At 64.5% G+C, this 27,562-nt stretch overlaps 1 protein-coding gene across 24 annotated transcripts in view; it reads left to right on the forward strand.

Annotated features, from left to right (window-relative positions):
* Window positions 1-27,562, forward strand: part of BIN1 (bridging integrator 1) — a 53,551-nt gene that overhangs the window by 22,605 nt on the left and 3,384 nt on the right. For 3 of the 24 annotated variants that reach the window (XM_036253953.1, XM_036253955.1, XM_036253956.1), the window contains exons 2-10: window positions 4,007-4,087; window positions 9,203-9,257; window positions 9,431-9,525; window positions 9,699-9,794; window positions 10,754-10,861; window positions 16,192-16,277; window positions 16,428-16,503; window positions 17,825-17,907; window positions 21,151-21,298. In XM_036253953.1, coding sequence (XP_036109846.1) covers window positions 4,007-4,087; window positions 9,203-9,257; window positions 9,431-9,525; window positions 9,699-9,794; window positions 10,754-10,861; window positions 16,192-16,277; window positions 16,428-16,503; window positions 17,825-17,907; window positions 21,151-21,298 — 828 coding nt within the window. Of the gene's footprint in view, window positions 1-4,006; window positions 4,088-9,202; window positions 9,258-9,430; window positions 9,526-9,698; window positions 9,795-10,753; window positions 10,862-12,571; window positions 12,665-16,191; window positions 16,278-16,427; window positions 16,504-17,824; window positions 17,908-19,162; window positions 19,217-21,150; window positions 21,299-22,488; window positions 22,618-25,675; window positions 25,784-26,287; window positions 26,312-27,029; window positions 27,138-27,562 lie in introns of all 24 variants that reach the window. The other 21 variants (XM_036253946.1, XM_036253950.1, XM_036253952.1 and 18 more) reach the window with 19 other exon arrangements.

Genomic DNA, 27,562 nt, shown 5'->3' on the forward strand with positions numbered 1-27,562 from the left:
GGTGGAGGGTTCTGTGTGTGTGTCCTCGGTGAGGGGCTGCGGGGCAGAGATGGCAGGCTCGAGCCCCCCCATGAAGATGGGCACAGATCCTGAACTGGCTGAGCAGCTTCGAGGCGGCAGGGGACGCTGGTGGTCTGGACCCCCAGGCGCTGCAGGGGTGCAGCAGCAGTCCCCGTTACAGAGGGTGTGGGGGGGAGCCAGTGGGTAGCAGTTGAGGCTGTGGGATTTGATCAAGGGAATTGTGCCCTGGTCCCCACCTCGGGGGGTGGGGCTCAGACCCATTGTTCTCCTGGTGGCCACACCCGAGCTCGAGGGTGGGGCCAGGCGCTGTGCCCTCCTCTCCTCACCTCTCCTCCCCTGGGGGGGAGGATTTAAATGAGGATTAGAGCCCTGGCTGGTTTGGCTCAGCGGTTAGAGCGTCGCCTGCCGACCGGAGAGTCCCGGGTTCGGTTCCCACTAAGGGCACGTACCTTGGTTGCAGTTTGTCCCTGGCCTTGGTTGGGGTCGTGTGGGTGATAGCCACTCGATGTGTCTCTCTCTCTTCCTCCCTCTCTCCCTCATGCTCTATCTGAAGATAAATGCAAAAATGTCCATGGGTCCATGGGTGAGGATTAAAAAAATAAATAAATGAGGATTAGACATTCACTGGGCCTTCTTCTCAGCCGTGTCCTTGCTGCAGTCACAGGCCCTCCTCAGAGGGAGGACGCTGAGGCGTGGAGAGTTTAAGCAGTCAGCCTGAGGTCACCCCAAGCCTTCAGAGCTGGTCACCCCCTCCACACTGCTGCTTCCGGGCCGAGACCCACTGCAGCCGGCCCCGCCCCGGTTGCCCAAGACCAGACATCAGATGAAGTGAATGCCACATCCAACCCTAGTTCAAGTGGCCACCTCTCCTGCCAGCGTCACCTGCCAACATTAGGCTGAGTACTTTCGGACAGGACCAGAAGGGGTAACTGCATGAGAGGAGACTGAATTGAGAGATGGGATGCTTTGATCAAGGACACGACTGCCCTCAAAGCCTATGGCTCAGACTAGCCAGCAGCTACCAAGAACAGGCTGTGTGTGCACTGTGCCCAGCCCTATATAGGAGACAGGGACAGAGAGCTGGACACTGTCCCTGACCTCAGGCTGTTTCCGTGGCTGGGGCAGGGCCAGCGGCGGCCACTTGGGCACCATTGCACAGCAGTCCCCAGGCCTGAACTGGTACAGAGCCATGCACAGCTGAGGCAGCCGCAGAGCAGAGGCTACCAGAGCAAGGTTCTGAAGGATGGCTAGGAGTTCACTGTGTGTACGTTCGTGCCCGTGCATAGCTGAACGGTTTGTGCATGTGACTTCTGTCCAGCACCTTGCGATGCCATCAGTCTGGACATGGTGTGAGGGTTCGCTGTTGTCAGGCCTGGCCCTCAGTTGTGTGACGGCTGCTCTGAAGGCGTTTTAGGGGCTCACTGTTACTTGGTATGTGCTAAGGGCCAGATACAGAGACGGTTTTCAAACACGAGCCTTGGGGGGGTGCTAATGTTCTCTTTTTTTGTCCAGACAAGGCGCTTGAAGCTGAGAGAGACAATGAGTCCTTTTTCTCAAGGGTCTTCCCCTTGCCTGGCATGACCTCACTGTGGCTGGCCTGTAAGTCCTGAGGTTCTCCATGGTGGCGTTGGCTGTCTGTGTGCACTTGGCATCCGACGGCAGGTGCAGATCTGTGAAGCTGTGTGTCTCCTGGGGAGGAGGACAGGCAGGGTGTGGACAGGGCACCTCCCTGGTCCTCCGGGCTGGAGGGCTGGCCACGCCCTGCGTGGGAGCCTCTGGCTTACTTGGTGCCCCACTGATTTCTGGACGTTTTTTCTGCCCACGGGTCCCTTTGGGTGGGGGGGATCTGATGGTGGGGTCACCTGCCTAAGCTCAGGCACCTACGTGGCTCCACTGGTTTCCACGGAGCCAGACGGGGGCTGCTGTAGGAAGTGGGCCCGTGGGTGTGCTGGTGGCTTGGCCCGATTTCCTCTTCTCACGTTAGTGTCAGCACCTGTTTCCAGCCGCACTCGCCCAGCAGACTGTGGTGACTGCGGAGCCCAGAACTGTGAGGGCCGCTCCCCAGTGCCCCCCCCCCTTGCTCCTCACACCCTCCCTCACTCTCCTCAGGGACCTCGAGTTGCCTTGAGGGGTTAGACATTCCTTGGTGATGCACCTCATCTTTCTGGTCTCCTTGATGTTGCTGTGAGCGCTCTCTCCATCTGAGCTGCTGCCTCCCCCAGAAAGTCCTCTTTGATTGCCCAGGCTAGATGGAATTTCTACCATGGCTCCTTCAGGCCCATGTGCCTCCTCTTTCTCGGGGCTGGACCGATGTCTGGTTGATCTCTGCTGCCTCAACAGAGAGGCCCAGATCTGGGCACGGAGCAGGTGCTTGGGGAGAAATGGCCGAATGTACTACATGGTAAGAGAGAGCATCTAAGAGCTGGTCGGCTGCTGTGGCCAGGGCCAGCCAGAGAAGGAGCAGCAGCGAGGCACAGGCCCTCCCAGGCCAGCCAGGGGTCGAGATCTCTGGAACTGGGCACTCTGCAGGACCCCGGCATGGCTCTGGGGGGCCAGGCCAGTGCTCCAGGCATGTGGTCCACTTCAGGGTCTTCGAAGGAGAACACAGCTGAGGGGAGTGATGGCCGCGGCCTGCTGGCCTCAGACAGCTACTGGCTGGCTCTCTGGTCCCGGGCGACCCAGCTGCTGGGCCCTCCTGCCTGCCGGGCGCCAGCCTTTCTCACTGTCTGCCGCGCCGCCAGCTCCCTCGTCCTCGCGCTCTGGGCCTGCCTCTCCTGACCTGTCAGTGCTGTTCTTCCTGCTGCTTAGGGGAGTCTGCAGGGCTGTGGGTGGCAGTCTCCATGTCCACCTCCACTTCCCTCCCCTGCAAAACCCTCCCCCACCTCTGCTCAGCATCCCCCTCTGCTCCCCATCTCATCTTTCTCTGCTCTTCTCCCATGACCCTCACCCCTCTTCCCTCCCTTTTTATTGTTTGTCTCTCTCTCCCACTCTCCCCCTTCCCCGCACCCTACGCCCCATCATGGAGAACTCTGGGCCTGGAGGGAGCAGGGCCTAAGAGAGGGGGATCTGGGAGACCCTGATGGAGCTCCTGGTCAGGGCTTCCTCTCAGGTACTCTCCTGGCCTTGGGTCTTGGTCTCTCTCCCTCTGCCTTTACCCACCTCTGCCCTCCACCTCCTCCCAGCATGTGGCTGTGGCTGTGTGTGTGCGTGTGTGCATGAGAGTGTGTGCACCCTGCGTGGCCTGTGGGCTGTGGCTGTGTGTGTGTGAGAGAGTGTGCACCCTGCGTGGCCTGTGGGCTGTGTGTGTGTGAGAGAGAGTGTGCACCCTGCATGGCCTGTGGGCTGTGTGTGTGCGTGTGTGCATGAGAGTGTGTGCACCCTGCGTGGCCTGTGGGCTGTGGCTGTGTGTGTATGTGAGAGTGTGTACCCTGTGTGGCCTGTGGGCTGTGGAGAAGGGAGCAGGATGGCTGAAATGGGTTGTATTTGAAAATCAAGTCAGATTGGGAGCTGACTGCGACCCCTGGCTACCCTGGCTGCCCTCCTCATCCTGGTGGCCCCTCCCAGCCCAAGGACTGAATCCAGGACATGTGGGAACCCCGTGGGGAGCTGGGGCTGCCCCTTGTGATAGAGCCACCAGGGTGGAGGCAGAGCCCCAGAGTGCAGTGTGAGGTCAGCAGGGAGGGTGCCTGATTCCCCCTCCTGTCTGTGAAGAGTCACTGCAGCCTGTCTTGATTCCCTCTTGGCTGATGGGCAAACCCTGGAGGAAGGGTGGGGTCCAAGACCTGAGGGACTCAATTCTGCCCTTGGGGGTTATAGCAGCCATGAGACCTGATGGTCCCAGCACCCTGGGCTGGCGATAGTGGCCTTGGGCCTTCCAGACTCTGGCTGGGGTGGGGCGGGGCCTGTGGTGTTGATAACTGGACACTCTTGCTTTGGCCAATCTCTCTGTGAAGGTGACACTCTCCTTCTCCCTCTGCCTCTGCAGGTCCTCCAGAAACTGGGGAAGGCCGACGAGACAAAGGACGAGCAGTTCGAACAGTGTGTCCAGAATTTCAACAAGCAGCTGGTGAGTGCGGGCGGCCCTCGGCCTAGGGAACTGGTGGAAATGGGCCCTGCTGCCAGGTGGGGACCCTCAGGAGGGACTTATGGAGAGGGGGCCTCAGAGGAGGGGTCGGCGAGCCCAGGGGGCTTTCTGGAGGCAGGAGCACTGGCACTGGACACAGGCCAGGGGCTGGGATGGACCAGGCCTCTCTCTGCTCCTTGTCCAGGTCGGAGCCCCAGAAAGTGCTGAAGGTGCCTAGCAACGTCTCCACAGCTGCAGTGGGACCCAGGGCAAGAGAACTCTGACAGCCAGGGGCTGGGGAGCCTGCGGGGAGGGGTCCAGGGAGCAGGGAGGGGTCCAGAGAGCCTGCGGGGAGGGGTCCAGGGAGCAGGGAGGGGTCCAGGGAGCCTGCGGGGAGGGGTCCAGGGAGCAGGGAGGGGTCCAGGGAGCCTGCGGGGAGGGGTCCAGGGAGCAGGGAGGGGTCCAGGGAGCCTGCGGGGCGGGGTCCAGGGAGCCTGCGGGGAGCCTGCTGGGTGAGGGCCCAAGGTCCTCTTCAGGAGCTCAGCTGAGACACCCCCGGGGCAGGGACAGACGCCCCCATGGCACTTGTCCCCAGACCACAGACAGGAGCTGTTCCAGGGCCCTGATCGGCACTGTGGCAGAGTTGCGTCTGTGGCCCTGGGTGCGCCCCTGGTCTTTGGGCCTCAGTTTACCATCATTGATAGATGGTTGAACAAGAAATCGAAGTTTCAGTGTCCAGTTCTGTCTCCCATGAGCCCATGGGGTCAGTCCTCACTGGGCTGACCTCCGTGGTGGGCGCTTCCCGGGAGGTGTTTCAGGCCTTGTGCACCCGAGTGCCTGCCGTGGCCCCGTCCTGCGATGCGCTTCGGGGCCCCAGCCTCGCCTATTGAGAGGGTGCTGACATTCTCCTCATTGCACGGAGGAGGCTCTTGAGGCTCAGAGGCTGGCAGGTCCTTCTGAGGCCACACGGCTGGTGTGGGGGCGAGAACTTCCATGCAGCTCTGTCCGCTCAGGTCCCACAGTGGAGCCGAGCACAGTTCTGAGGGCCACTGGCTGGCCCGGAGAGAAATGTTAGGAAGCTGCTGAGCGGCAGCCTGGGTTGGGGGTGCTGGGGGTGCTGGGGCTGCCCGAAGCTGGCCGGGCTGTTTGGCGGAAGGGGAGGAAACGGCCCTCTGGGAGCTGAGGTTCCCTGTGGCCCCGCAGCTGTGACAGCGGGTTGTGGCCCAGTCATCCTGGGCCTGGCGCTGGGCACGGCTTGCTCCCTGGTGTCTGGGCAGAAGGCCGGGCAGGGAGCCAGGGCTGAGGGAGCCAGGTCTGGGGCTCCCCGGCTGTGGACATAGAGTGGCCCCTTGAGCTGGGCCCTTCCCGTCTCAGCATGGGTGGGTGCTGGCTTTGCAGGGGCCAAAGGTGGTACAGGAAGGGGCAAACTTGAGTTCTTATTCAAGACTAGGGGTGACCTCCCTGGGCATTTAGGCGGCCGGGCACTCTGGATTTGATTGATGTGTGGGAGTGACTGGGCCCGGGGACGGGCGTCAGGACTAGAAAGACGTGACAGTCACCCTTCTGGAGGCAGTGAATGCAGCCAGCTGAAGGGGACTTGGCCTTGCCGATCTGCGGCGGGGCGAGGAGGGCCCTCGGAAAGGCGGGGTGGAGGTCAGGGAGGGCCCCCAGAAAGGCGGGGTGGAGGTCAGGGAGGGCCCCCGGAAAGGCGGGGTGGAGGTCAGGGAGGGCCCTGGAAAGGCGGGGTGGAGGTCAGGGAGGGCCCCCGGAAAGGTGGGGTGGAGGTCAGGGAGGGCCCCCGGAAAGGCGGGGTGGAGGTCAGGGAGGCCCCCGGAAAGGCGGGGTGGAGGTCAGGGAGGGTCCTGGAAAGGCGGGGTGGAGGTCAGGGAGGCCCCCGGAAAGGTGGGGTGGAGGTCAGGGAGGGCCCCCGGAAAGGCGGGGTGGAGGTCAGGGAGGCCCCCGGAAAGGCGGGGTGGAGGTCAGGGAGGCCCCCGGAAAGGCGGGGTGGAGGTCAGGGAGGCCCCGGAAAGGCGGGGTGGAGGTCAGGGAGGCCCCGGAAAGGCGGGGTGGAGGTCAGGGAGGCCCCCGGAAAGGCGGGGTGGAGGTCAGGGAGGCCCCCGGAAAGGCGGGGTGGAGGTCAGGGAGGGCCCCGGAAAGGAGGGGTGGAGGTCAGGGAGGGCCCCGGAAAGGAGGGGTGGAGGTCAGGGAGGGCCCCGGAAAGGAGGGGTGGAGGTCAGGGAGGGCCCCGGAAAGGCGGGGTGGAGGTCAGGGAGGGCCCCGGAAAGGAGGGGTGGAGGTCAGGGAGGGCCCCGGAAAGGAGGGGTGGAGGTCAGGGAGGGCCCCGGAAAGGCGGGGTGGAGGTCAGGGAGGGCCCCGGAAAGGAGGGGTGGAGGTCAGGGAGGCCCCCGGAAAGGCGGGGTGGAGGTCAGGGAGGCCCCGGAAAGGGAGGGGTGGAGGTCATGGGAGGCCCCGGAAAAGGCGGGGTGGAGGTCAGGGAGGCCCCGGAAAGGCGGGTGGAGGTCAGGGAGGCCCCGGAAAGGCGGGGTGGAGGTCAGGGAGGCCCCGGAAAGGCGGGGTGGAGGTCAGGGAGGCCCCCGGAAAGGCGGGGTGGAGGTCAGGGAGGGCCCCGGAAAGGAGGGGTGGAGGTCAGGGAGGGCCCCGGAAAGGAGGGTGGAGGTCAGGGAGGGCCCCGGAAAGGCGGGGTGAGGTCAGGGAGGGCCCTGAAAGGCGGGGTGGAGGTCAGGGAGGGCCTGGAAAGGCGGGGTGGAGGTCAGGGAGGGCCCTGGAAAGGCGGGGTGGAGGTCAGGGAGGGCCCTGGAAAGGCGGGGTGGAGGTCAGGGAGGGCCCTGGCCTGGAAAGGCGGGGTGGAGGTCAGGGAGGGCCCCGGAAAGGCGGGGTGGAGGTCAGGGAGGGCCCCGGAAAGGCGGGGTGGAGGTCAGGGAGGGCCCCGGAAAGGCGGGGTGGAGGTCAGGGAGGGCCCTGGAAAGGCGGGGTGGAGGTCAGGGAGGGCCCTGGAAAGGCGGGGTGGAGGTCAGGGAGGGCCCTGGAAAGGCGGGGTGGAGGTCAGGGAGGGCCCTGGAAAGGCGGGGTGGAGGTCAGGGAGGGCCCCCGGAAAGGCGGGGTGGAGGTCAGGGAGGGCCCCCGGAAAGGCGGGGTGGAGGTCAGGGAGGGCCCTGGAAAGGCGGGGTGGAGGTCAGGGAGGCCCCGGAAAGGCGGGGTGGAGGTCAGGGAGGGCCCCGGAAAGGCGGGGTGGAGGTCAGGGAGGGCCCCGGAAAGGCGGGGTGGAGGTCAAGGAGGGCCCTGGAAAGGCGGGGTGGAGGTCAGGGAGGCCCCCGGAAAGGCGGGGTGGAGGTCAGGGAGGGCCCCGGAAAGGCGGGGTGGAGGTCGGAGGGCCCTCCGAAGGGCAAGGCGTGGTGGAGCTCGAGGAGCCTGGAGGCTGAGTGTCCTGTGCTGTGTCTGCGGACACCAAGCCCAGGGGCCTAGCGCTGACCCGGGGCGGGGAGAGCAGGGAATGCGTCTCCAAGGAAGCCAGTTCTTAGCCCTTCCTGTGGAGGGGGTCCCAGGAGGGTGCAGTCACCTTGATGACACTTTTCTCACATCCCCGGCTGGGCCACTCAGCACAGGCACAGTGCAGGGTCCTCTGTCCCCTCGCCGCAGTCCCGGGGCCTCCTGTGTTCCCTCTCCCCAGCTCAGGGAACCCCAGGGGCACCTGTGGGCGGAACCCCAGGACACATCGTTGCTGTTTGTTTATCCTTCTTGTCCCCAGGGCCCACCCAGGCTCTGCTCCAAGTAGGCCCCTGGCGGTGAGCCAAGGTCCTCCGGCGTTGGGGTGAAGCAACAAGAGACCGCTGGAGCCTGAGGGGTCCAGGCAGGAGGGGTGCCCTTGCCCCCTACCCCCACTGGGAGGATGAGCTCAATCTTCAGGGGTGGTGGGAGCACCCTTGGGGGGAAGTACCGCAGAGACCTGGGTGCTGGCTGAGCTGGCACCACAGATCTGTCCCAGGCTGGGGTGCCCTTCCGACTCGAGCCCAGACAGCAGGTCCAGGGGGCAGTGGGTCCAGAAGGTCACCCTCTCCCTGCTGCTCTGCAGGAGTGTAGTCGGCTCCAGGCTGCTCTGAGACTTGTTACGCAGACAGCCGCCTGGGGGTGGAGGAGGCGGTCTGGAAGGGCACAGGTTCTGTGCTAGCCGGCCTGGGCTCTGCGCGGGGGGCCGCCCCGCAGGGAAGGGCTGTGTCTGCCCTTGGATGCTGACTTCGAGGCTGCTTCAGGGCCAGCGTCTGCATGTGGGCGGCAGCCTCGGCGCGTCTGCCCCTGTGCCCGCTCGCTGTGGGCTTGTTGGGGAAGCACCAGGAGCCCTGGTCCAGCGTGGGCCCAGGCAAGCGCAGCCTCACCCAGCAGCCTCTTCCTCTGGACACAACACACTCAGGCCCAGGGGGCTGGTGGGGAGGGAGCGGATGGAGGCGCGGCACCCTGGTGGAGCCGGTCCGGCATGGTGGTAGCTGCACTTCTGGCCCAGTGCTCTCGTCGGCCGTTTTCTCTTACGGCCCACACCCTCTGGCCTGTCCTGAGAGTCCTGGGCGTGAGGACACACTGCCCGAGGGCCGTCCTCCCTCCCGGGCACAGTGCAGTGGGAGCCCGCCGGGCTGGGGCACCGCCTGCTCTTGGAATAAGGGGCCCCTGCCTGCCGCCCATGTTTCTGGGCTCATGGGTCCAGGGCCCCTGGCTGTCTGAGGGTGGGCCGGCCACCTGCTGGCTGCACCACACGCGTGTACTGTGCGCACCGCTCAGCCGCGCCCATGCCCTGTCCTCCTGATCCTTCAGGGCTGGGCATAGTGATGAGAGACAGGGTGAATGTCCCTTTGGGCACGGGGCTCCCACAGCAGGGGTGGTGCCGAGAGCACAGGGGTCAGTAGGTGTCTGTGGCCAGAGAGGCAGCAGCTACTGTGCTCAGAGTTGAGTCGGGTGCCAGGTCCCGGACTGGGGGTGTTGACACGTCCCTCTTCTCCTGTCCTGGTGTGCTAACGAGGACGGCCTTCATGTCTCTGTGAGAGTGCAAGGAGGAGAGAGTGGGGTTCAGGGTGTGCCCCGTCCTCACCTTGCTCATCGTTCTCTTTGCAGAATGAGGGCACCCGGTTGCAGAAGGATCTCCGCACATACCTGGCCTCTGTCAAAGGTGAGGGGCAGACCTGGCCGGGCATGCCGGACCTCACGGTGCAGAGAGGGGCCTTCTCGTGTGGAGGGTGCACAGAGCCGGGGAGGGCGCGGGGTCTGCGGGGGCGGGGCAGGCCTCTGGGCCCCATCTCGGGCCCCGCGGCCCTGCTGCAGCATGGTCCCTCTGCCTCACAGCCATGCACGAGGCCTCCAAGAAGCTGAACGAGTGTCTGCAGGAGGTGTACGAACCGGACTGGCCCGGCAGGGACGAAGCGAGTAAGATCGCGGAGGTGAGTGGCAGGGGCTCAGCCCTCCCACAGGGTGCTGCTGGACTCAGCTGCTGGCCCATTTTACAGATGAAGAAACTGAGGTTTCGAGAAGCCACCGAGCTTTGAAGTGATGGGGCGAGAGCGGCAGGCGGGGTGGCTGGCGGTCCTGTGCTCACGGCTGTTTTCTCCTTCAGAACAATGACCTGCTCTGGATGGATTACCACCAGAAACTGGTGGACCAGGCGCTGCTGACCATGGACACGTACCTGGGCCAGTTCCCCGATATCAAGGTGAGCGGCTGCGTCGCTCTGGCAGCTGGTGCCGGGAGCCAGGAGAGGGCCTGGGTGGGGGCAGTCCAGGGCTGGCTCCGGCACGGCGGACACTGTCCCGAAGGCGGGCACATCCTTCACTGAGCACTTCCTCCCTCCAGGGTGCTCCTGCGAGGCCAGCCTGCCAGCCCCCAGGCTTGGGCCTTTCTGAGCAGGAAGTATGGGGCTCTGTAGCTCTGGGTCTCAGCTAGGGGAGGTGACCCACGGTGTGTCCGTGTGTGTGGCCCTGTCACTGTGGACTCTGTAGGATTGTAGATGTATCAAGGGGGTGTCTGGCCTGGGCTTTGTGTCTCCAGGTGCCTTGTGCTAGGCTGCGTGGATACATGTGCGTGCATCACCCCTCACCGGGGTGTGTTTGTGTGGCTGTATGTTCGAAAGGCCAGCTGCCTGTGCTGGGCCTGCAGCTCTCCAGCACGGCCAGAGGCGTCTGCAGCCCGGTGGTGGCCATCATGCTGGACCTGGTCCCCGGGTCATGATCCACGCTGGCCCCCTCGCCACCCCTGCAGATGCCTCTGGTTCCCAAAGGCGTCTTGGGTGTGCGGGAGGGCTGATGGTGGTGGACAAGAAAGCCTTTGGTCCAGAAGGCACAGCAAGGATCGGAGGGCCAGGCGGGGCGAGAGGCCCCTCTGAAACAGCACTGGCTGGTGGACACCGACAAATTGGTCAATATCTGCAAGGCACTGGTTTGACCTCTGTGTGAGAAAGGACCCCAGGGCACAGAATGCTTTGAAGAAGCGAGATCTTCGTCACCGGAAATGTTTGAGCAACGGTGCCTCAGGCAGGCCTTAAACACTTGCTGAGCCCGGGGTCTGTGGCATGGGCTCTGTGGTTTCATCCGGTCCCCGTCCTTCGGGGCCCAGGGGCCAGCGTCAGGCAGGCTGTTTGCCAGGCTCTGTCCAGCTCTCCCCCTCTGTCCGCAGTCGCGCATCGCCAAGCGGGGCCGGAAGCTGGTGGACTATGACAGCGCCAGGCACCATTATGCGTCCCTGCAGACCGCCAAGAAGAAGGACGACACCAAGATCGCCAAGGTGAGGGCTAGGCAGTGCAGGGGGCACAGCGGGGGAGGGCTGGACAGGGCAGGGGGCACAGCGGGGGAGGGCTGGACAGGGCAGGGGGCACAGCGGGGGAGGGCTGGGCAGGGCAGGGGGCACAGCGGGGGAGGGCTGGGCAGGGCAGGGGGCACAGCGGGGGAGGGCTGGGCAGGGCAGGGGGCACAGCGGGGGAGGGCTGGGCAGGGCAGGGGGCACAGCGGGGGAGGGCAGGGCAGGGCAGGGGGCACAGCGGGGGAGGGCTGGGCAGTGCAGGGGGCACAGCGGGGGAGGGCTGGGCAGTGCAGGGGGCACATCGGGGGAGGGCACGTGTGGGCAGGGGCACAGCGGGGGAGGGCACGGGTGGGCAGGGGGCACAGCGGGGGAGGGCACGTGTGGGCAGGGGGCACAGCGGGGGAGGGCTGGGCAGTGCAGGGGGCACAGCGGGGGAGGGCACAGGTGGGCAGGGGCACAGCGGGGGAGGGCACGGGTGGGCAGGGGCACAGCGGGGGAGGGTACGGGTGGGCAGGGGCACAGCGGGGGAGGGCACGGGTGGGCAGGGGCACAGCGGGGGAGGGCTGGGCAGTGCAGGGGCACAGCGGGGGAGGGTACGTGTGGGCAGGGGCACAGCGGGGGAGGGCACGGGTGGGCAGGGGCACAGCGGGGGAGGGCACGTGTGGGCAGGGGCACAGCGGGGGAGGGCAGGTGTGGGCAGGGGGCACAGCGGGGGAGGGCTGGGCAGTGCAGGGGGCACAGCGGGGGAGGGCAGGTGTGGGCAGGGGGCACAGCGGGGGAGGGCTGGGCAGTGCAGGGGGCACAGCGGGGGAGGGCACGTGTGGGCAGGGGGCACAGCGGGGGAGGGCTGGGCAGTGCAGGGGGCACAGCGGGGGAGGGCACGGGTGGGCAGCGGCACAGCGGGGGAGGGTTGGGCAGTGCAGGGGGCACAGCGGGGGAGGGCACAGGTGGGCAGGGGCACAGCGGGGGAGGGTTGGGCAGTGCAGGGGGCACAGCGGGGGAGGGCACGGGTGGGCAGGCCCAAGGAGCCTCCCTCTTGGGCTGCTCTCGCCTGCCCCTGGCACCCGGCTGGAGGCTCCTGGGGCTAAGCACCCTCCAACCCCTGTGGAGGAGTTTGCACGTGTGACTAGAACCGGGTCCCAGAGCTGGGGTGGTGAGGGCCCCTCGGGCTCATTCCGTGGTGCCCGTCCTGGCCCCTGGCCCCTCCTCTTACTCTGAGGCCACTTTCCGGAGGACAGGCCTCGCCCTGCCTGGGTGTCTGAGTGGAGCCCATCGCAGATCCGACGGGACCCCGCCTCCGCAGCAACAAGCAAGGGGTGGGGTGGGTGGGGGGTGAGTTTAGGGGGAGGTGTGAGTGGGCGGGGAAGCCCGGGACTCGGGCTGCCACAGCCTCCACCGAGCTCTGAGGGTGTACCCCACTCCAGGGCAGGGTTCTGCTTGCTCAGCCCCTCCACCCCTGCTAACAATTCTCACATTTTGCTTTGCAGTTGGAATTCACCCCCTTCTGCGCCCTGCTGGGGGCTCCCCTTAATTCTCTCAGCCTGCTGAGGGGCTGGATCCCTGGAGGGGCAACCAGCTTGTCTCTTAGCGCCTTCCAGACGTGTGGACCTGGTGTTTAATATCTGTGTCTCTGTTTCTCTCCCCATCTCCGTCCCGTCTCTCCTCTCTCCTTCACCTTGACCTCCCTGTCCCCAGCCTGTCTCGCTGCTTGAGAAAGCCGCCCCCCAGTGGTGCCAAGGCAAACTGCAGGCTCATCTCGTAGCTCAGACTAACCTGCTCCGAAATCAGGTGACCCTGGCTTCTAACCTTGCACGTGCTGGCTGGCGCCTTCGGGTCTGTGGCCCTGTCCTTGCGGCTCTGTGGGCTGGGGCGGGCCTTTCCAAATGCCTGTGCCGGAGCTCCTGCCCAAGGTGCAGCCTGAGCTTGGGCATGGACAGAGAGGCTGGGCTCCGGTTGGCCTGGTGGGCTCGGGCGGTGCTGAGCGTCCGGGTCTCTGGTCGTCCTGAGACTCTGCAATCCTAGCATCCAGAAGGTCAGGACAGCTTGGGGCCCTTTGTCCTCTGTGAGGACTCCTGCAGGGAGGGACATGATGTCACTAGGGCTGCCGTCCTGACCGGTGGTCTTCAAGCCTCATGAGAACCATGGGGTGACTCTGAATTTTCTGAGGGGACAGACCTGCAGAGGCAAACGCCCCTGCCCAGGGTCCCGGGGTCCCAGTGGCTGAGTTGGGGCTCACAGGATTCAAGGCCTGGGCCCTTTTCCGAGTTCCCTGGCCCGGGGCTCCATGTGGGTGGTCCTGCCGCAGGTGGCCAGACTCATGGGGGCCTTTGGGACCTGTGGGCCCCCATGGCGCCCCTGGAGGGGACACTGGTCAGTCTGGCTGACACGCTGAGACCTGGGGCTGGCCCTCTGGGATTTTCACGGAGGACAGTCTGTGCCACGTGGGCACGAGGCTTCCTGCAGTAGGTCTTGATACAGAACTCCAAAATGATGCTCCCACCTGGCCGTGCTCCCCTCTTCTCAATCCCTGCTCTGGGAGGGGCTCCGTGTGCCAGGGGCCGCTCTGCCCTCGAGGTGGCCTTGAGGTTTTCTCTCAGTGAGACTGACATGACCTGGGACCCCTCATGGTCTGGGGTGGGGGCAGGCAACAGGCCCAGCCCAGAAGGTCGGGTTTCTCTCTGGGCAGTGGCTCTGTTTTTTCTGGGCCAGCTGCTTTCATCATCCTGAGCCCACGTGTCCTGAATGCCTGGCCGAGAGCTGAGGGTCAGCCTGGGCTTGTGCCCACTGCCTTCCTGGACCTGCTGCCTAACTTCTCGCAGGCCAAAGCGATGGGCTGGTTTTGGAGCAGTGGTTCTCAACCTTCTGAACGCCGCGACCCTTTAATACAGTTCCTCGTGTTGTGGTGACCCCCAACCATAGAATTATTTTTGTTGCTGCTTCATAACTGTCATTTTGCTACTGTTATGAATTGCCATTGGAAATATGTGTTTTCTGATGGTCTTCGGTGACCCCTGTGAAAGGGTCATTCGACCCCCAAAGGGGTTGCGACCCACAGGTTGAGAACCGCTGTTTTGGAGGGTAAGATGCCCAGGATCTGCACAGTCTGAGGGAGGTGACCCAGGGGGTCTTTGATGGGCCTCTGTCTCTTCTGCCACAGGAGTGGGCCTGTGCGGAGCTCAGGACCCTGGCTGAGGGGGGCTGGGCCCGCGACCCAGAGACAGGGTTTCTGTGTAGTTTTCCTGAACCAGGTTGGGCAGAAGTGGCCCCTGAGATACGGTGGGGCCTTCGGTGAGGCCTTTGGCCTCCCGGGACGGGTGTGGCTGGGACCCTGCTGGGAGGGCCCCTCACTCCAGCTCCTGGGTAGCAGCAGGGGGATCTGAAGCCGGGCTTCAACTTTGGATGTTGGACTGCAAGTATCTCACCTTCCAGCCAGTGGGCGCTCCCACTTGGAGTGGGTTTTTGTTTGAGCAAATCCTCCTTCAGCTCCCACCCTGCCTCAGGGCCTGGCGGGAGTTGGGGAGGCTTCGGGGTTCCCCTGGGTAGCTGGCTGGCTGTGAGCAGGGTACTTGGGGTCTGGGGCTGCCCAGATGGCTGACTCGACTTTGGGGAAACAGAGGACCTTGTGGGACTGTGCTGTCTTAGGCCGACCAGCCCAAGTGTGCCCTGGGCCAGAGTCCCTCCACAGCCACCGCAGGACCTGGTGCCCGGCGGCAGGGGGCAGGCCGAGATTTGGTCTGTGGCAGGGCCACCAGGATACCAGCCCCCCAGCCCCCTCCCCAAGGACAGCTCTCCCTGACCCCCTGTGGCCCAGCACTCCTCAGAGACCCAGGGTGTGAGAATGTGACTCACAGGGAATGAAAGACTGAGGCCCTGACCGTCAGGGACTCGAAAATGGAGGCTCCCTGATCTCTGCAGTGCTGCTGGGACATGGGCCCGTGCCCGGGGCACAGCAGCGTGGCTGCCATTGTCCTCCTCACGGTCACGGCCGTTTGCTGGGGGTTGGGGCCTGTGCTGTGGGATGGGGGCCCATCCTTAGCCAGAGGAAGTCTCAAGGTGCAGGTGTTAGGATGGTCAGGGTGGGCTCCTGGGGAACCTGGGGCTGCAGCCAGACCCCTGGTTTTCGGGGGGAGGCACTCATGGGGGTCCCAGGCACCTGATGGGCACCAGGTGCCCAGGCCAGACCTGCTCTGTCCAGAGTCATTTCCTTTCCCCCCATTCTGCCTTTAACTGTTAAAGTAAGTTTTTATAATGTAGGCAAAGAACTCAGGCCCCTCTAGCAAGTTCCAAGAACCTGGAGGTAGCTGTGGTCAGGAGAGGTGGCAGCCCCTCCGCCAGCTTCGCCCACGGTGCACAGAGGAGAGGGCCGAGCCGGGCTGCTCCTGGTGCTGGCGCTGGCGGCCAGCCTGGGGGCGGGGTTCCCGTGCTGCTGCGACTGGGGGGGTGGCTGCCTTTGCAGAGGCCCGAGGGTCAGGCAGCTGGCGGGAGGTTTCCTCCTGGTGGGGCTGCCACGATCCTGGGCTGTGACTCAGACCCAGTGCAAGTCACCCTGAGTCACTGTTCCCAGCAGTGCCCTCCAGGGGGAGCCAGCAGAGCCCTCTGGGGTGGGGTCTTCGGACTCCCCCGCCCTTGCCAGCCCTCTACCTTCAGAGGCCCTGCCTGCACCCCTGGCTCTGCCAGGGGGCCCCAGCCCTCTGCCTGGTGGAGGGGCAGCTGGGCACTGGGCCTGCCCCGGGAAGGGGAAGGCCTGAGGATGGGTCTCGGGCACCCTGCCCAGCTGCCCAACTCCATAGTCCCCGGCCCCGCCCCCATCTGAGGTGGGCAGGGACAGGAGAGGAGGGTGGGTCAGAGGAAGGTGGGGAAGAGGAGTGCAGGCTGGTGGCTGGGACGGAGCAGGACGTGGCCTTGGGAAAGGGGGCACAGAGAACTGGAGGGGACGGCAATGCCCAGAGGGCTGGCAGCAGGCTGGCACCTAGTCTCAGAGGGCTCCAGGAGGCAGGGTCCCCACATGGGTGGGTCTGGGTCTGCCCCTTCACTCTTCCTGTGTCCCAGAACCCCGGGGCCCATGGGTGCACCCTCGTGTTGTCCCCTCCTCGTCCCTGTCTTCCTCTTGGCTCGCCGGGGCAGGAGAGCAGGGTTCCCTCTGGCTGCTTCCCCCTCCCTTCCCTGGAGCAAACCCCCGAGGGCCTGGCTGCAGGGTCCAAGAGGCTGCCAGGGTGGTCTGAGCGCTGGGTGGGAGGTTGGTAGCAGGTCTCGAGGGCCTGGCCTGGGCTGGTGGGGCAGAGGCCCAGCAGGACGAGTGACTGTCCTGCCCCCAGGCCGAGGAGGAGCTCGTCAAGGCCCAGAAGGTGTTTGAGGAGATGAACGTGGACCTGCAGGAGGAGCTGCCGTCCCTGTGGAACAGGTGGGGCGGGGAGCCGGGCCGTCTGCCGGGTGCCCGTGCCCCTCAGGGCTGCGTCTCCGAGGAGGGTGGAGGTGTGTCAGCATGTGTGTGAGTCTCCTGGGTGCCCCCCCTGACCTGCGTGCGTCTTTTGTCTCCGCCCCACCCCCCCAGCCGTGTAGGTTTCTATGTCAACACGTTTCAGAGCATCGCAGGCCTGGAGGAAAACTTCCACAAGGAGATGAGTAAGGTGGGCCTTGGGGATCCCCGTGGGCCATGCCCCCTGCCCAGGGCCGGCGAGGGCCGGCGAGCTCCCTTTTCCCTGCAGGGGCTCTGCACGCGCCAGCGACCACAGCACCCCTGTGGCCCCGAGGAGCTGCCTCGCCCTGCCCTCATGGAGCTCCCCCTCAGCGTTCCCCACTCCGAGTGTCCTGCCCAGTGAGGGCCTGGCTGCAGGGTCCCCAGGAGCTGCAAGGGGTGGGGGCCCCAGGGCATGCTGGGAAGGCCCCCGCAGAGCTCGAAGGTCCAGCCCAGCCTCCCTGCTGCCCCGGTCCCACTCTACTTGGCTGAAAGACCTGGCCCATTCCAACCATAAACGTGTCCAGGCCCCATGGCCCAGGGAGCTCGGTGCCAAAAAACAGGGGTGGCTTCCCAATTTGTAGGCAAATAATAAATGCATTGCTGGAATTTTCTCAATTTTTAATGTGCTTTCCTATGTCTTAAGACATTGAAATAGGTCTGTTTGATCTGCTAGAATCTGATGTAAGAAAGGGTCTGAGTAGCTTACATGTCTGTGCTGTGTTTTCATTTTAATTTAACTGGCGATTAAACAGCAAAGCTGATTGGGAGGAACCCAGTAGCGGCCTTTCTTCCTCTGTGCCAGTGGGTGGTCTGACCCTGTCTCTGGGCCCAGGGGGCTGAGGGATGGTGGCAGATTCCTGGCCCAGGGTAGGAGGAGGGGAGAGGGGCGGGGGTCATACCTGAGTCACCACCCTGAGTGTGTTTCCCTGCCTTTTAGGCTGTCTGTCCCCTTTCGTCCTCTGCCTTTTCTTGTCAAAGACTTGAGACAGCCTAGGAACATTTGAAAAACAGAGAGAGGTGGTCTGGGGGGAAAAACATGTATGTAAAGTAGAAGGAAAATCGATCTCTGAGCTTCCTAATGGCCAAAACAAAGAGGGAAACACGTCAGTAATGAGACTTCCTGTGTGCATGGGATAGGCCTGGAAGCATCTTGGCAAAACGACCTTAAAAATTAGGATCAACAGTTCGTTTGCAGAAACAGTTTTAAAAAATGGAAGAACAGTACACATTCTCTGTGGAATTTTGGAAAATCCATCCACATAGAAGATAAAAGACGGTCTCCAGACACAGTAACTGTTAGCCAGGTACCCCACTTCCCCCGTCTCTGCCTTCAGTTTCCTGGGTGTGGTGCGCTGGCTTCCAGCCCCACTGATGGGCAAGAAGGGCAGGGACGGGCAGGGAAGGGGTCCCTGGGGGAAGCAGGGTGGCCCTGGGGAAAGCAGGTGCTTAGTGGCCCCAGAGGCCCAACCAGGTTGCCCTCCCTCCCACAGCTCAACCAGAACCTCAGCGACGTGCTGGTCGGCCTGGAGAAGCAGCATGGCAGCAACACCTTTGCGGTCAAGGCCCAGCCCAGGTGTGTGCCCACGTCCTGCAGGCTGTCGGCGGGTGTGGGGGGTGGGCCTGGGGGGCCTCCTGCAAGGCTGGGACAAGGCTTCCTGGGGTCCCAAGGGCTCGGCCTCCCTGTGCTCGGGGGAGCAGGGGAGGGCCCTGCCATTCCCTGGTCTCCCTTCAAGGAAGGAGCCTTCCTCCAGGCCTGCAGGTCCCTGAGCCTGGGCCTCACGACCTCTTCTGTGGGGCAGGAACAGCAGGGCCCCTGTGCAGCTTGGGGTGGGGGTGGGGGGGCTCACCGGTGTGGCACTTCTGGAAAGTGGGCAGTCCTCTTTGAGCAGGGGGTGGCGCCACCTGTTTCTCTTCTGCTCCCAGGAAGCCCAGTTCCCCAGAGGGGCCTGGGACTGGACGACGGTGGCCCATTCTGCACACCGCAGAGGGGTCCTTGCTCCTGCCTCTCGCCCCGCCCCGCTCCTCCTCTTGGCCCCCAGACAGGTTCCTGAGGGACAAGAGGTGGGAGGAGGGGAACGGTTCGCCTCTGTCTGCGGCTCCTGGAAGCAAGAGCGAGCCTGGGGTTTTCCTTCCTTCCCTGCCCTCGCCGCAGTGTGGGGAACACCAGGAACCTTACTTTCCTGTCTATAGAATGGGCGGATGTGTCTGCTTCTTGGGTGACTGGGGGTGCCTAGGGCTCAGGAGGCATTCTCCCCTGAGAATAACACACATGTATGTGACCAGGGCTAGGGGAGCTGGGGGCGCCGTGGGGTGGAGTAAAGGCCAAAGGCAGTTTCCCAGGTCACTGGCACCGCCTGGCCAGGTTGGGGGGATGGCGAGTGGTGGCCACGGGGCAGTGCATGCTCAGGGGAAGGGGCTGGTCCTTCTTAGGGGAGAGGGGGGACAGGGAGGTTGTGAGCCTTCACCACGGGGAGCCCAGGGCCCCATACTGGCCAGCTGACCCCCCTTCTTCTGACTCTCTGGGCCCCTGGAGCGCTCATGGGCTGGACCCCAGCCTGTGTCCTGCAGCTCTCCAGGCTGTTTTGGGGTCAGCCCCCTGTTCTGCTCGTCTTGTCGGTACCACCCCAGCGTACCCGCTAGTATGTCGAGGCCGGTGGAAACTGGGACTGGACAATGGTGGCCTAAGGGCAGGTCAGGCCTTCTCCATGGCCCCCGGGTATTAGGGAGACTTTGCCTCTTTGTTAGGGGTTGTACTGAAGGGTGGGGACAGGCCAGCCCACGTCCAGCATTTCCCCCATATGAAGGCCGCGTTGCACCCATCCCCACAGAAAGAAAACCAAACTGTTCTCTCGACTGCGTGGGAAGAAGAGCAGGTACCAGCAGTGAGTGCTGAAGTGTGGGGCGCCCTGGTCCGCCCCTCAGCTGGGGCTCCGTGCATGCGCCTCATGCCCTGCAGAGGGCGCCACTAACCCTAACCTGCCTTTCTGTGTGTGCTGCTGCCCTCGGCCCGAGCTGCGCTATGTGCGGCCGGGACCAGGTGGAGGGTCCGGGGGTGGCGGGCAGACAGCCGGAGCTGGTGTAGCACCTCCCTCTGCAGAACCACGGTGCCCTGCTGCGGCCAGGCGGGAGCACTAACAGGTGGAAAGTGTCACCAGAAAGGAGGCGGGGGGGGGGGGGCACAGGGCAGGGCAGCCTCACGTGGTGTGCGGCTGTGTCCTCGTCTGTATTTCAGGGAGGCAAGTGCGCCCATGAAACACACTTGTGAAGGTGGAAAGGACCGTGTCTCACACGTCTGACCTGCCATCTAGCCCCCCATGACTCGGTTACTCGTTTCTTTGTATTCTTCCAGACCCACCCTGTCTGCCACGGTGGCCACTCACACTGTGGCCGGCCAGCGTGATGGCGGGGCTGTGTCATTTAATTCAATATCAATATAGATGTGAACAGCCGCCTATGGCTGGCAGCTGGTCTTGGGCTGTTCATTTCTGCCCTCTTCGCGCCCAGGTGGGGGCTTGGGCACGTGTTCGCCTGGTTCTCGGGACGAAACCACATGGCCGAGAGGCTTCACCGCCACCCCAGCTCCCGGGCGCTGACACTGCCCTTCGCTCTCCCCTCGGCCACGGCCTGCTTTCCTGTGCCCTGGGCGGGCCTGTGGGAGCCGAGGGCTAGATGGTGGTGGCGTGGTGTGGACGGGAGCATGGTGTGGACGGGAGCCGGGCGTGCTGGGCATTGCGTTGTGAGGGGTGGGCAGGCGGGAGGCGGCCGAAGGCCTTTGGGGTCAGGCTACAGCGGGGCCCTGCGGAGCCCAGGGGCTGCTGTGTGGCGTGTGGGGTGAGACTGACTTTGCCTCTAGGATGTCTGGCTTTCTCCTTCTGGGGAGCGTGGGCCGTCAGCAGGCCAGCCTGATGCCAGCTGGTGAGGCCCCTGGCTGCCAGGTGCTGGCTCCCGGGACACCCCCCCCCCCCCCGGGACCACAGGCCTCCAGCTCTGAGCCTGCCACGGGCTGCTCAGTCCTCAGGCACACAGACACGCAGTGTCACCATGAGGACGTCACGTTTTCCTAGAGGGTCCGTGTGCATACACATCACACGCAGTGTCACACGTGAAGACGTGTCTTCCCAGAGGGTTCATGTGCACACACGTTACATGCAGTGTCACACGTGAAGACGTCATGTCTTCCCAGGGGGTCTGTGTGCACACACAGCGAACTCAGTGTCACACGTGAGGACATCATACCTTCCCAGAGGGTCTGTGTGCACACACATCACATGCAGTGTCACACAGGATGCCACATATTCCTAGAGGGTTCATGTGTCCACATGTCACACTCAATTTCACACACTGCACTACATGCTCCTACACACACACGTTCTCATCGCACAGACCCCAGGCACCTGTGGCATACACACCCTACACACCTGTGGGCACAGACCCTTATATGCACCTGTGACGCACACACCCTTACACACCTGTGGCATACACCCTTACACACTTGTGGCACACACACCCTTACACACCTGTGGGTGCACACACCCTTACACACCTGCGGCACACACACCCTTACACACTTGTGGCACACACACCCTTACACACCCGTGGGCGCACACACCCTTACACACCTGCGGCACACGCACCCTTACACACCTGTGACGCACACACCCTTACACACCTGCGACACACACACCCTTACACACTTGTGGCACACACACCCTTACACGCACCTGTGGGCACACACCCTGGACACACCTGTGGATTTGCATGTCTCCCCCCAGCCGCCGGCCCTCTCTCCATGGGCCACCTTGTCTTGCCTCCACAGTGACAACGCCCCTGCGAAAGGGGACAAGAGCCCTTCACCTCCACCGAACGGCTCCCCGGCTGCCACCCCGGAGATCAGAGTCAACCATGAGCCCGAACCAGCCAGTGTGGCCTCCCCTGGGGCTGCCCTCCCCAAGTCCCCTTCTCAGGTAGGCTCTGTCGCTAGGTGGCTTGTCCCCTCCTCTGCTTTTCTTCCTGCTTTGCTGTCATCTCCACTTTTTCCTGTCTCTGTTTCCTGCCGGGCCGGAACAGGTTGGAACCAGAGGCTTTTCCCAGAGGGTGAGCCTGGCATTGTTCTCCCTAGAACCCTGCCCGGCCTGGGCACACCTGAACGGCCCTGGTGACTGTTTCTGTCCTCGGTGTCCCCACCCCCTGCAGCGCCCCCTCCTTTCCCACCCAGGGCCCCGGAGGCAGCTGCGCCCCGACCTCCCCTTCTCGCTGCTGCGCGGGCCAGGCAGGGCCTTTGGAAGGACAGCCAGAGAAGGTGCTCAGGGGGGGTCAGGCCAGGTGGGCCAGGGGGACAGGCCCCTGCTGGGCTCCTGGCTTGTGCAGAGTCCCACAAGCTGGAGGGAAGGAGGTGGCGCAGTGGGGACCTCGCTGCGCCCTGCTGGGCCAGCCCCAGCCTCCTGCTCGGGCGGCAGCTCTGCTCTCTGACAGCTGGTCAGGGTCAGGACAGGGTCCGGGCCGTGTCCTGTGCGGCACTTTCCACGTGTCACTCACTGGATCCCGACAGTCACCCTGAGAGGCAGATGCTGTCAGCCCAGCTTGGCACATGGAGACCCGGGTTGCAGTGTGCTGGTGACCTGCCTGAGGCCCCCAAATGGGCAGGTGTGTGACCGTCTCTGTAGGCCTCTGCCAGGCCCTGGCTCTGCACTGGTCCCACAGGGGACAGCAGGGGCGGAGCTGGAGCTCCTGGGGCTGATGTGGAGAGAGCCTGGGTATGCCAGCGGAAGGAGGCCAGAGAGGGGGCAGGAAACGGGCAGGAGGGGGGCCGGAGGGGGGCAGGAGAGGACCTGGAAGAGGGGTGAGAAAGGGGCCGGAGAGGGGGCGGGAGAGGGCAGGCTCCTCTCAGCGACTGTTCCTTAGCCCTCTCACCAGGCGAGCCCTCCTATGGCCACCCCCCCCTTCTTTCCTTCTTTCTCTTTGTAGCGTCTCTGGACTCCGCTCTGGGAGGGTGGCCGTGGTTCTGTCTTGGGGCACTGACTCCTCGTTTTTTTTTCCTCCATTGCCTGCTGGGGCCGTGGCCTGCGTGTGACTAACCTTGGCTTTGTCTCTGTCTCCTCCTGACCTCCACGCCGGGCTGGGCTCTCCATGGCCCTCACCCATGGTCGGCCCACAGCTCCGGAAAGGCCCACCCGTCCCTCCGCCTCCCAAACACACTCCATCCAAGGAGCTCAAGCAGGAGCAGATCCTCAGCCTGTTTGACGACACCTTTGTCCCCGAGATCAGCGTGACCACCCCCTCCCAGGTCAGCTGCGGCCACCGCGGCCCAGCCCTCACTTTCTCCTGCTCTCGGGGCTGCATGGCCTTTCCTCCGTCTCACACTGTCTTCTCTGCCAAGAGCCGGGACTTTGGCCAGAGAGACGGGCCCTAAGCCCTCTCCTACTCATTCATCCATCATCCTTTCATCTATCACCCCCATCCACCGCCCCATCCACCTCCCCATCCACCTCCCCATCCACCGCCCCATCCACCGCCCCATCCACCTCCCCATCCACCTCCCCATCCACCTCCCCATCCACCTCTCCATCCACCTCCCCATCCACCTCCCCATCCACCTCTCCATCCACCTCTCTATCCACCACCCCCATCCCTCGGCCCATCCACCGCCCCATCCTCCGCCCCATCCACCGCCCCATCCATCACCCCATCCATCGCCCCCATCCATTGCCCCATCCATCAGCCCATCCATCACCCCATCTATCACTTCATCCATCCATTGCTGAGCATGTACTGTGGCCAGATGCAGGGACATAGGCGAACAGTCTGAGCAGAGATGGTCATTCTCTGTGTCCTGGTCCTCCTGATGCTGTGGCTGGAAGGGGTGGGGAGCATGGAGAACTGGGCTGGTAAGGGGAGGCTTCCTGGAGCAAGTGACAGTGGCCAAGGGGCTACAAGCAGAGAGTGGCTTTTGCATGGTCCAGGAGGGTGAGAGACAGCTCAGGAGCTCCTGGAGGTCAGTGAGCTCATGAATGTCCGAAGAAGGTGTGAAGGCCGTTCACAGATGGACAGGAGGCCAAGCAGGAGGCTTGCTGTGACTGCACTGGGCCAGCTGCCCACAGGGCACTGCAGAGGCCACTGGGTCAGGGTGGTGCAGGGCAGTGCAGAGGTCGTTGGGTCAGGGCAGTGCAGGGCAGTGCAGAGGTGCCCAGGTCAGAGTGGTGCAGAGGCCACAGTGTCACTGCTCCAAGCCTGGTTTCCAGGCCTCCTGCTGGGCCCTGTCCACGAGAGGCTGGTCTCTGGTGTGGACCAGTAACCCCAGGCTGGGGGGGAGGCGTGTGGGGCTGCCTTGATGGGGTGCCCCTGCCTGGGGTGCTCTGGGCTCTGACGCAGGCCTGGAGGGAGGGACAGAGCCCAAAGGTGTCATGTGCAGGGAGAAGGGGATGGGTCTGAGGACAGTGGTCTCTGCGAGAAGGGATCTCAGGGCGAGTGGGCTTTCAGCCCCCAGGGAGGACTTTGGGTCAGCAGTAGGAACTTCTAGTGTGGGGTGATAAGTGGGTGCAGGGTGATGCCCTGGCCCAGGGGCCCCAGAGGCAGGGGAGCCTGTCTGTACAAGGTGGCCGACGCTGGCCTGGGGCGTTCCCGAAGCGGGTGGTGACCCTCCAGGGCAGCTGGCAGCTGAGCATGGCCCGGCTGACCGAGCACTGCTGAGCCCGCCCAGGGCCTTGTGCCAGCCTGCGGGCCTCACCTGTAGCCAGGCCACCTGCCCGGAGCGAGTCCATCTCCGTACCGTGCCCCCTGCTCACTGCAGGGGTGGTGTCTACCCGCGGGGGTGGGGTTGCACGCTGTGGGTGCTGTTGCCTGAGGCTGGGGTGGGCCGGTCCTCATCCACAGAGCTGTGCCCACGGGCTGTGGTGAGTAGCGTGCACCCCTGTGCCAAGGACAGTCCTGGCCCTACCTGGTGGGGTGCTGGTCTGCTGGAAAGTGGGGCCGGGAGGACCTGGTCTGCCCTCTGCCGGGTGACTGTCCACTCGGAGCATGAGTGGCGGTTGTCTGGGCCTGACGACGCCTGAGAAAGGGCCGGTGTGGGGCTCGGGGGAGAGAAATGCTTCTAGCAGGCTGGTGGGAGGGCCCTGGAGGCTCCGACGAGGGTGTCCCGAGCATGCGCCCTGAGAGACAGGGTTACGGGAACAGAGCAGCAGTCTCTCCCCCAGCTCAGGGGGCAGGGTTCGGTCTGAAGGCAAAGTCAGGGGCTGGGACAAGCCTGGGCTGGGGCCTCCTGCCCAGGAAGGGAGTCTCTGTGGCCTGGGCCCTCTTGGCTCTGCATGGATGTCCTATCCCCTAAGCTGTGGGAAGGGGGCACCAAGTGTTTCAGGCCTGGTGGTCTTGGGTCTGTCCTGACAGGCCACATCTCAGTTGAGCCACCTACTCTGGGGAGCCCCTCCCCACACTCCCAGGTCTTGGGTCCTTCATGGGGGGTGTGGGGGGACAAGGGCTGGAGGGCGTACTGTGTTAGTGCTGGGTACCCATCAGGGGCAAGTGCAGATGGGCTGGTCTGGGCTTCTGGGGCTACAGCCTCCCAAGACTGCACGAGGTCGAGGAGGAGGCCTGGGCGGGCCAGCTGCCTCTCTGACTCCAGAGGGAGTCCCTTGTGCAGACGGAGGCCTCTCCTCCCAGGAGGGTCCATCCTCCCCGCTGTCTGGGCCGAGCTGGCTGTACTGTGCAGGCGGTTCTGGGACAGACCCTCTTCTCCACGCCGTGCAGCCGCTCACAGGGGGCCGGCTCTCCCGTCTCCAGGGCTGTGCCTGTCCCTGAGCTGCACCCAGACCACTGGATGGCGACCTCAGGGGTGGCTGGGGTGGGATCTTCCGTTTGGAACAGGTGCACAGGTGGTCCCCACCTTGATTGGTGCCTAGGCAGCAGGGCTGGCTCAGCCCTGTGCTCGCTTCCTTGGGCTGGCTGGTGGGGGTTGTCATCACAGGGTGGATTGTCCGTGCGGGGCGGCCAGGGGAGGCCAGAGACTGTCCTAGGGGCCAGGGTACCAAGCGTGGTCTTGTCCAGCCTGGTCTGTTGTCTGTGCTTCTTCTGGGGGGCATGGTGAGGTCTCGAGAGGCTGTGGTGCGGGAGCCGCCAGGCACGGCCCATCTGCCCGCCTGCAGGGCGGAGCCCACCAAGAGCGGGGGCTGGGCATGGAGCTGGCGCATAGCTGGCCTGTTCCGGAGGCTGGGGGGTGCTGGGCTGGGTGGGGAGGGCGCCAGGGCGCTGGCGAGGACGGCTCTCCTCGTGGCCCCTGGGCGCGGGCGTTCGCGGTGTCCCCGTGCGCTTTCTTCCTGTCGCTCACTCCTTCCTCTCTGCCATCCGCCAAGTTCGAGGCCCCTGGGCCTTTCTCAGAGCAGGCCAGCCTGCTGGACCTGGACTTTGACCCCCTCCCGCCGGTGTCGAGCCCCGTGAAGGCACCCACGCCCTCCGGTCAGGTTGGTCTGGGTCTGCCACCACTTATGGGCCCACCGACTTGGGGCCCTGGGCCCTGGGCTCATGTTTGCCCACTCGGGTGTGGGCCCTGTAGGTCCCAGCCTTTGGGGTCCTGGGGTCGCCGGGCTCTTCTCCCACTCCCACTCTGGCCCCTGGCCCCTGACACCTCTCCAGTCCTGACCACGGGGGAAGGGAAGAGAGCAGACAGGCTGGCAAGAGGCCCTCCGAGGAGGGTCAGCTAAAGTCCCTCCTGGCCGTGTGCCGTCCATCCCGTGCCCGGCGCCTCTCCCAGCAGCAGCCCTGTGTCTGGGTACTTGCTGACCTGAGGTCATAGCCCCCTGAGAGGCACTCAGGTCTCAGCCCTCTGGGGACCCCAGCTGGGCTGCCCTAAGCCTGCTGGCTCGAGGGCCCTGGGTGGGCATGGGGTGGGGGTTCACTGGGGACTGTGCATGCCCCCTGCTAACTAACCTCTGTGCTAAATCTCCTTCTCCCTCTGCTGCGCTCAGCCAATCCCGTGGGACCTGTGGGAGGTAAGCGCTCGCTCTGGGCCTGTCCTGGGCCTCCTCTGGGGGTGCTGGGCCCACCCCCCCATCCCCGCACCTGGCCGCTCCCAGGGCCACTGCAGCTGCCGGGCTCCCGCTGTTCTGCTCCCCTCTGTGGAGGCGCCCTGTCCCCCGCCAGGCCCTGTGGTTTAGCTGGAGAAAGGTTCCTTCTCCATGTGGCCGGTTGTCAGGGTCTGCGAGCGTTCCTAGACGGTGACAGCTGCTCGCCCAAGATGGACGTGATGTCTTTATGCGGAGCTGACTTACAGCCAGGGGGCCTTGGGGCGGAGGGGCCCTGCCCTCGAGGAGCCGCACGGGGCGGTGGCACTGGGAGGCTTTGGGGGTGCGCGAAGGGCAGGCTGAGTGTTCATGGCTCAGCGCTCCGACCGGGAGCTGTGGGGCAGTGAGGCTGCATCTGCAGGGGCCTGGGGTGGGCAGAGCCATTCCGATGAGCAGATTTGCGTGGGTGCTCTGGTGCGGGGCGTTCCCGCTGGCCTGTCCCTGGCGGTGGCAGGATCCAGAAAGTGGAAGGAGGTGTCCCTTCAGGGGTCTGCGTCTGTCCCCACTGGGCTCTGGCTGGGCGGTGGCCACAGGCACCACACTCTCCTCTGCCAGCGTGGTGGCTCATGCCTGTCTCTGTCTCGTCCCGCCCGCCACCTCCCCCACCTCCCACCCCCCCACCTGTCGCCCTGGTGGCCGTCGCCAGTCCACAGAGAGTCCGGCTGGCAGCCTACCTTCCAGGGAGCCCAGCGCTGCCGAGGGCACCTTTGCTGTGGCCTGGCCCAGCCAGACGGCCGCGCCGGGGCCTGCCCAAGTAAGTGCCCACCTGCCAGCACCTGTCTGTGCCGGCTCTGCGGTGCAGCGTGGAGACGACCCCAGAGGGGGGAGCACGGGGTGGACAAGGCCACTGTGAGCCTGAGGGTGGGGCCGGGGCCGGGGCGGCGGCTTCAGGATGGCGCTTGTCACTCGTGCTCGCGGTGAGGGGGTCAGATCAGCCCCTCCACCAGCCTCCCTCCCGCCGCGCCTCTCTGTGGGGGAGGACCATGTAGAGCGCCCTCTGGTGTATGGTGAGCACTTTTCAGAATTTTCTTACATAACCTTCACCCTGCTGTGAGATTCCTCCTCCTTCGAGCCAGGAAGGTGAGGGATTCTCCCGCAGCTCTGAGTGGCCGAGTGTGTTCACCGGGGACCTGGCCCGGCCGGTGGCATCTGCGTGGCCTCGCCCGGCCCTCCCGTGCT

This window comes from Molossus molossus, unplaced genomic scaffold (genome assembly GCF_014108415.1).
Source record: "Molossus molossus isolate mMolMol1 unplaced genomic scaffold, mMolMol1.p scaffold_m16_p_11, whole genome shotgun sequence".
Taxonomy (NCBI): domain Eukaryota; kingdom Metazoa; phylum Chordata; class Mammalia; order Chiroptera; family Molossidae; genus Molossus; species Molossus molossus.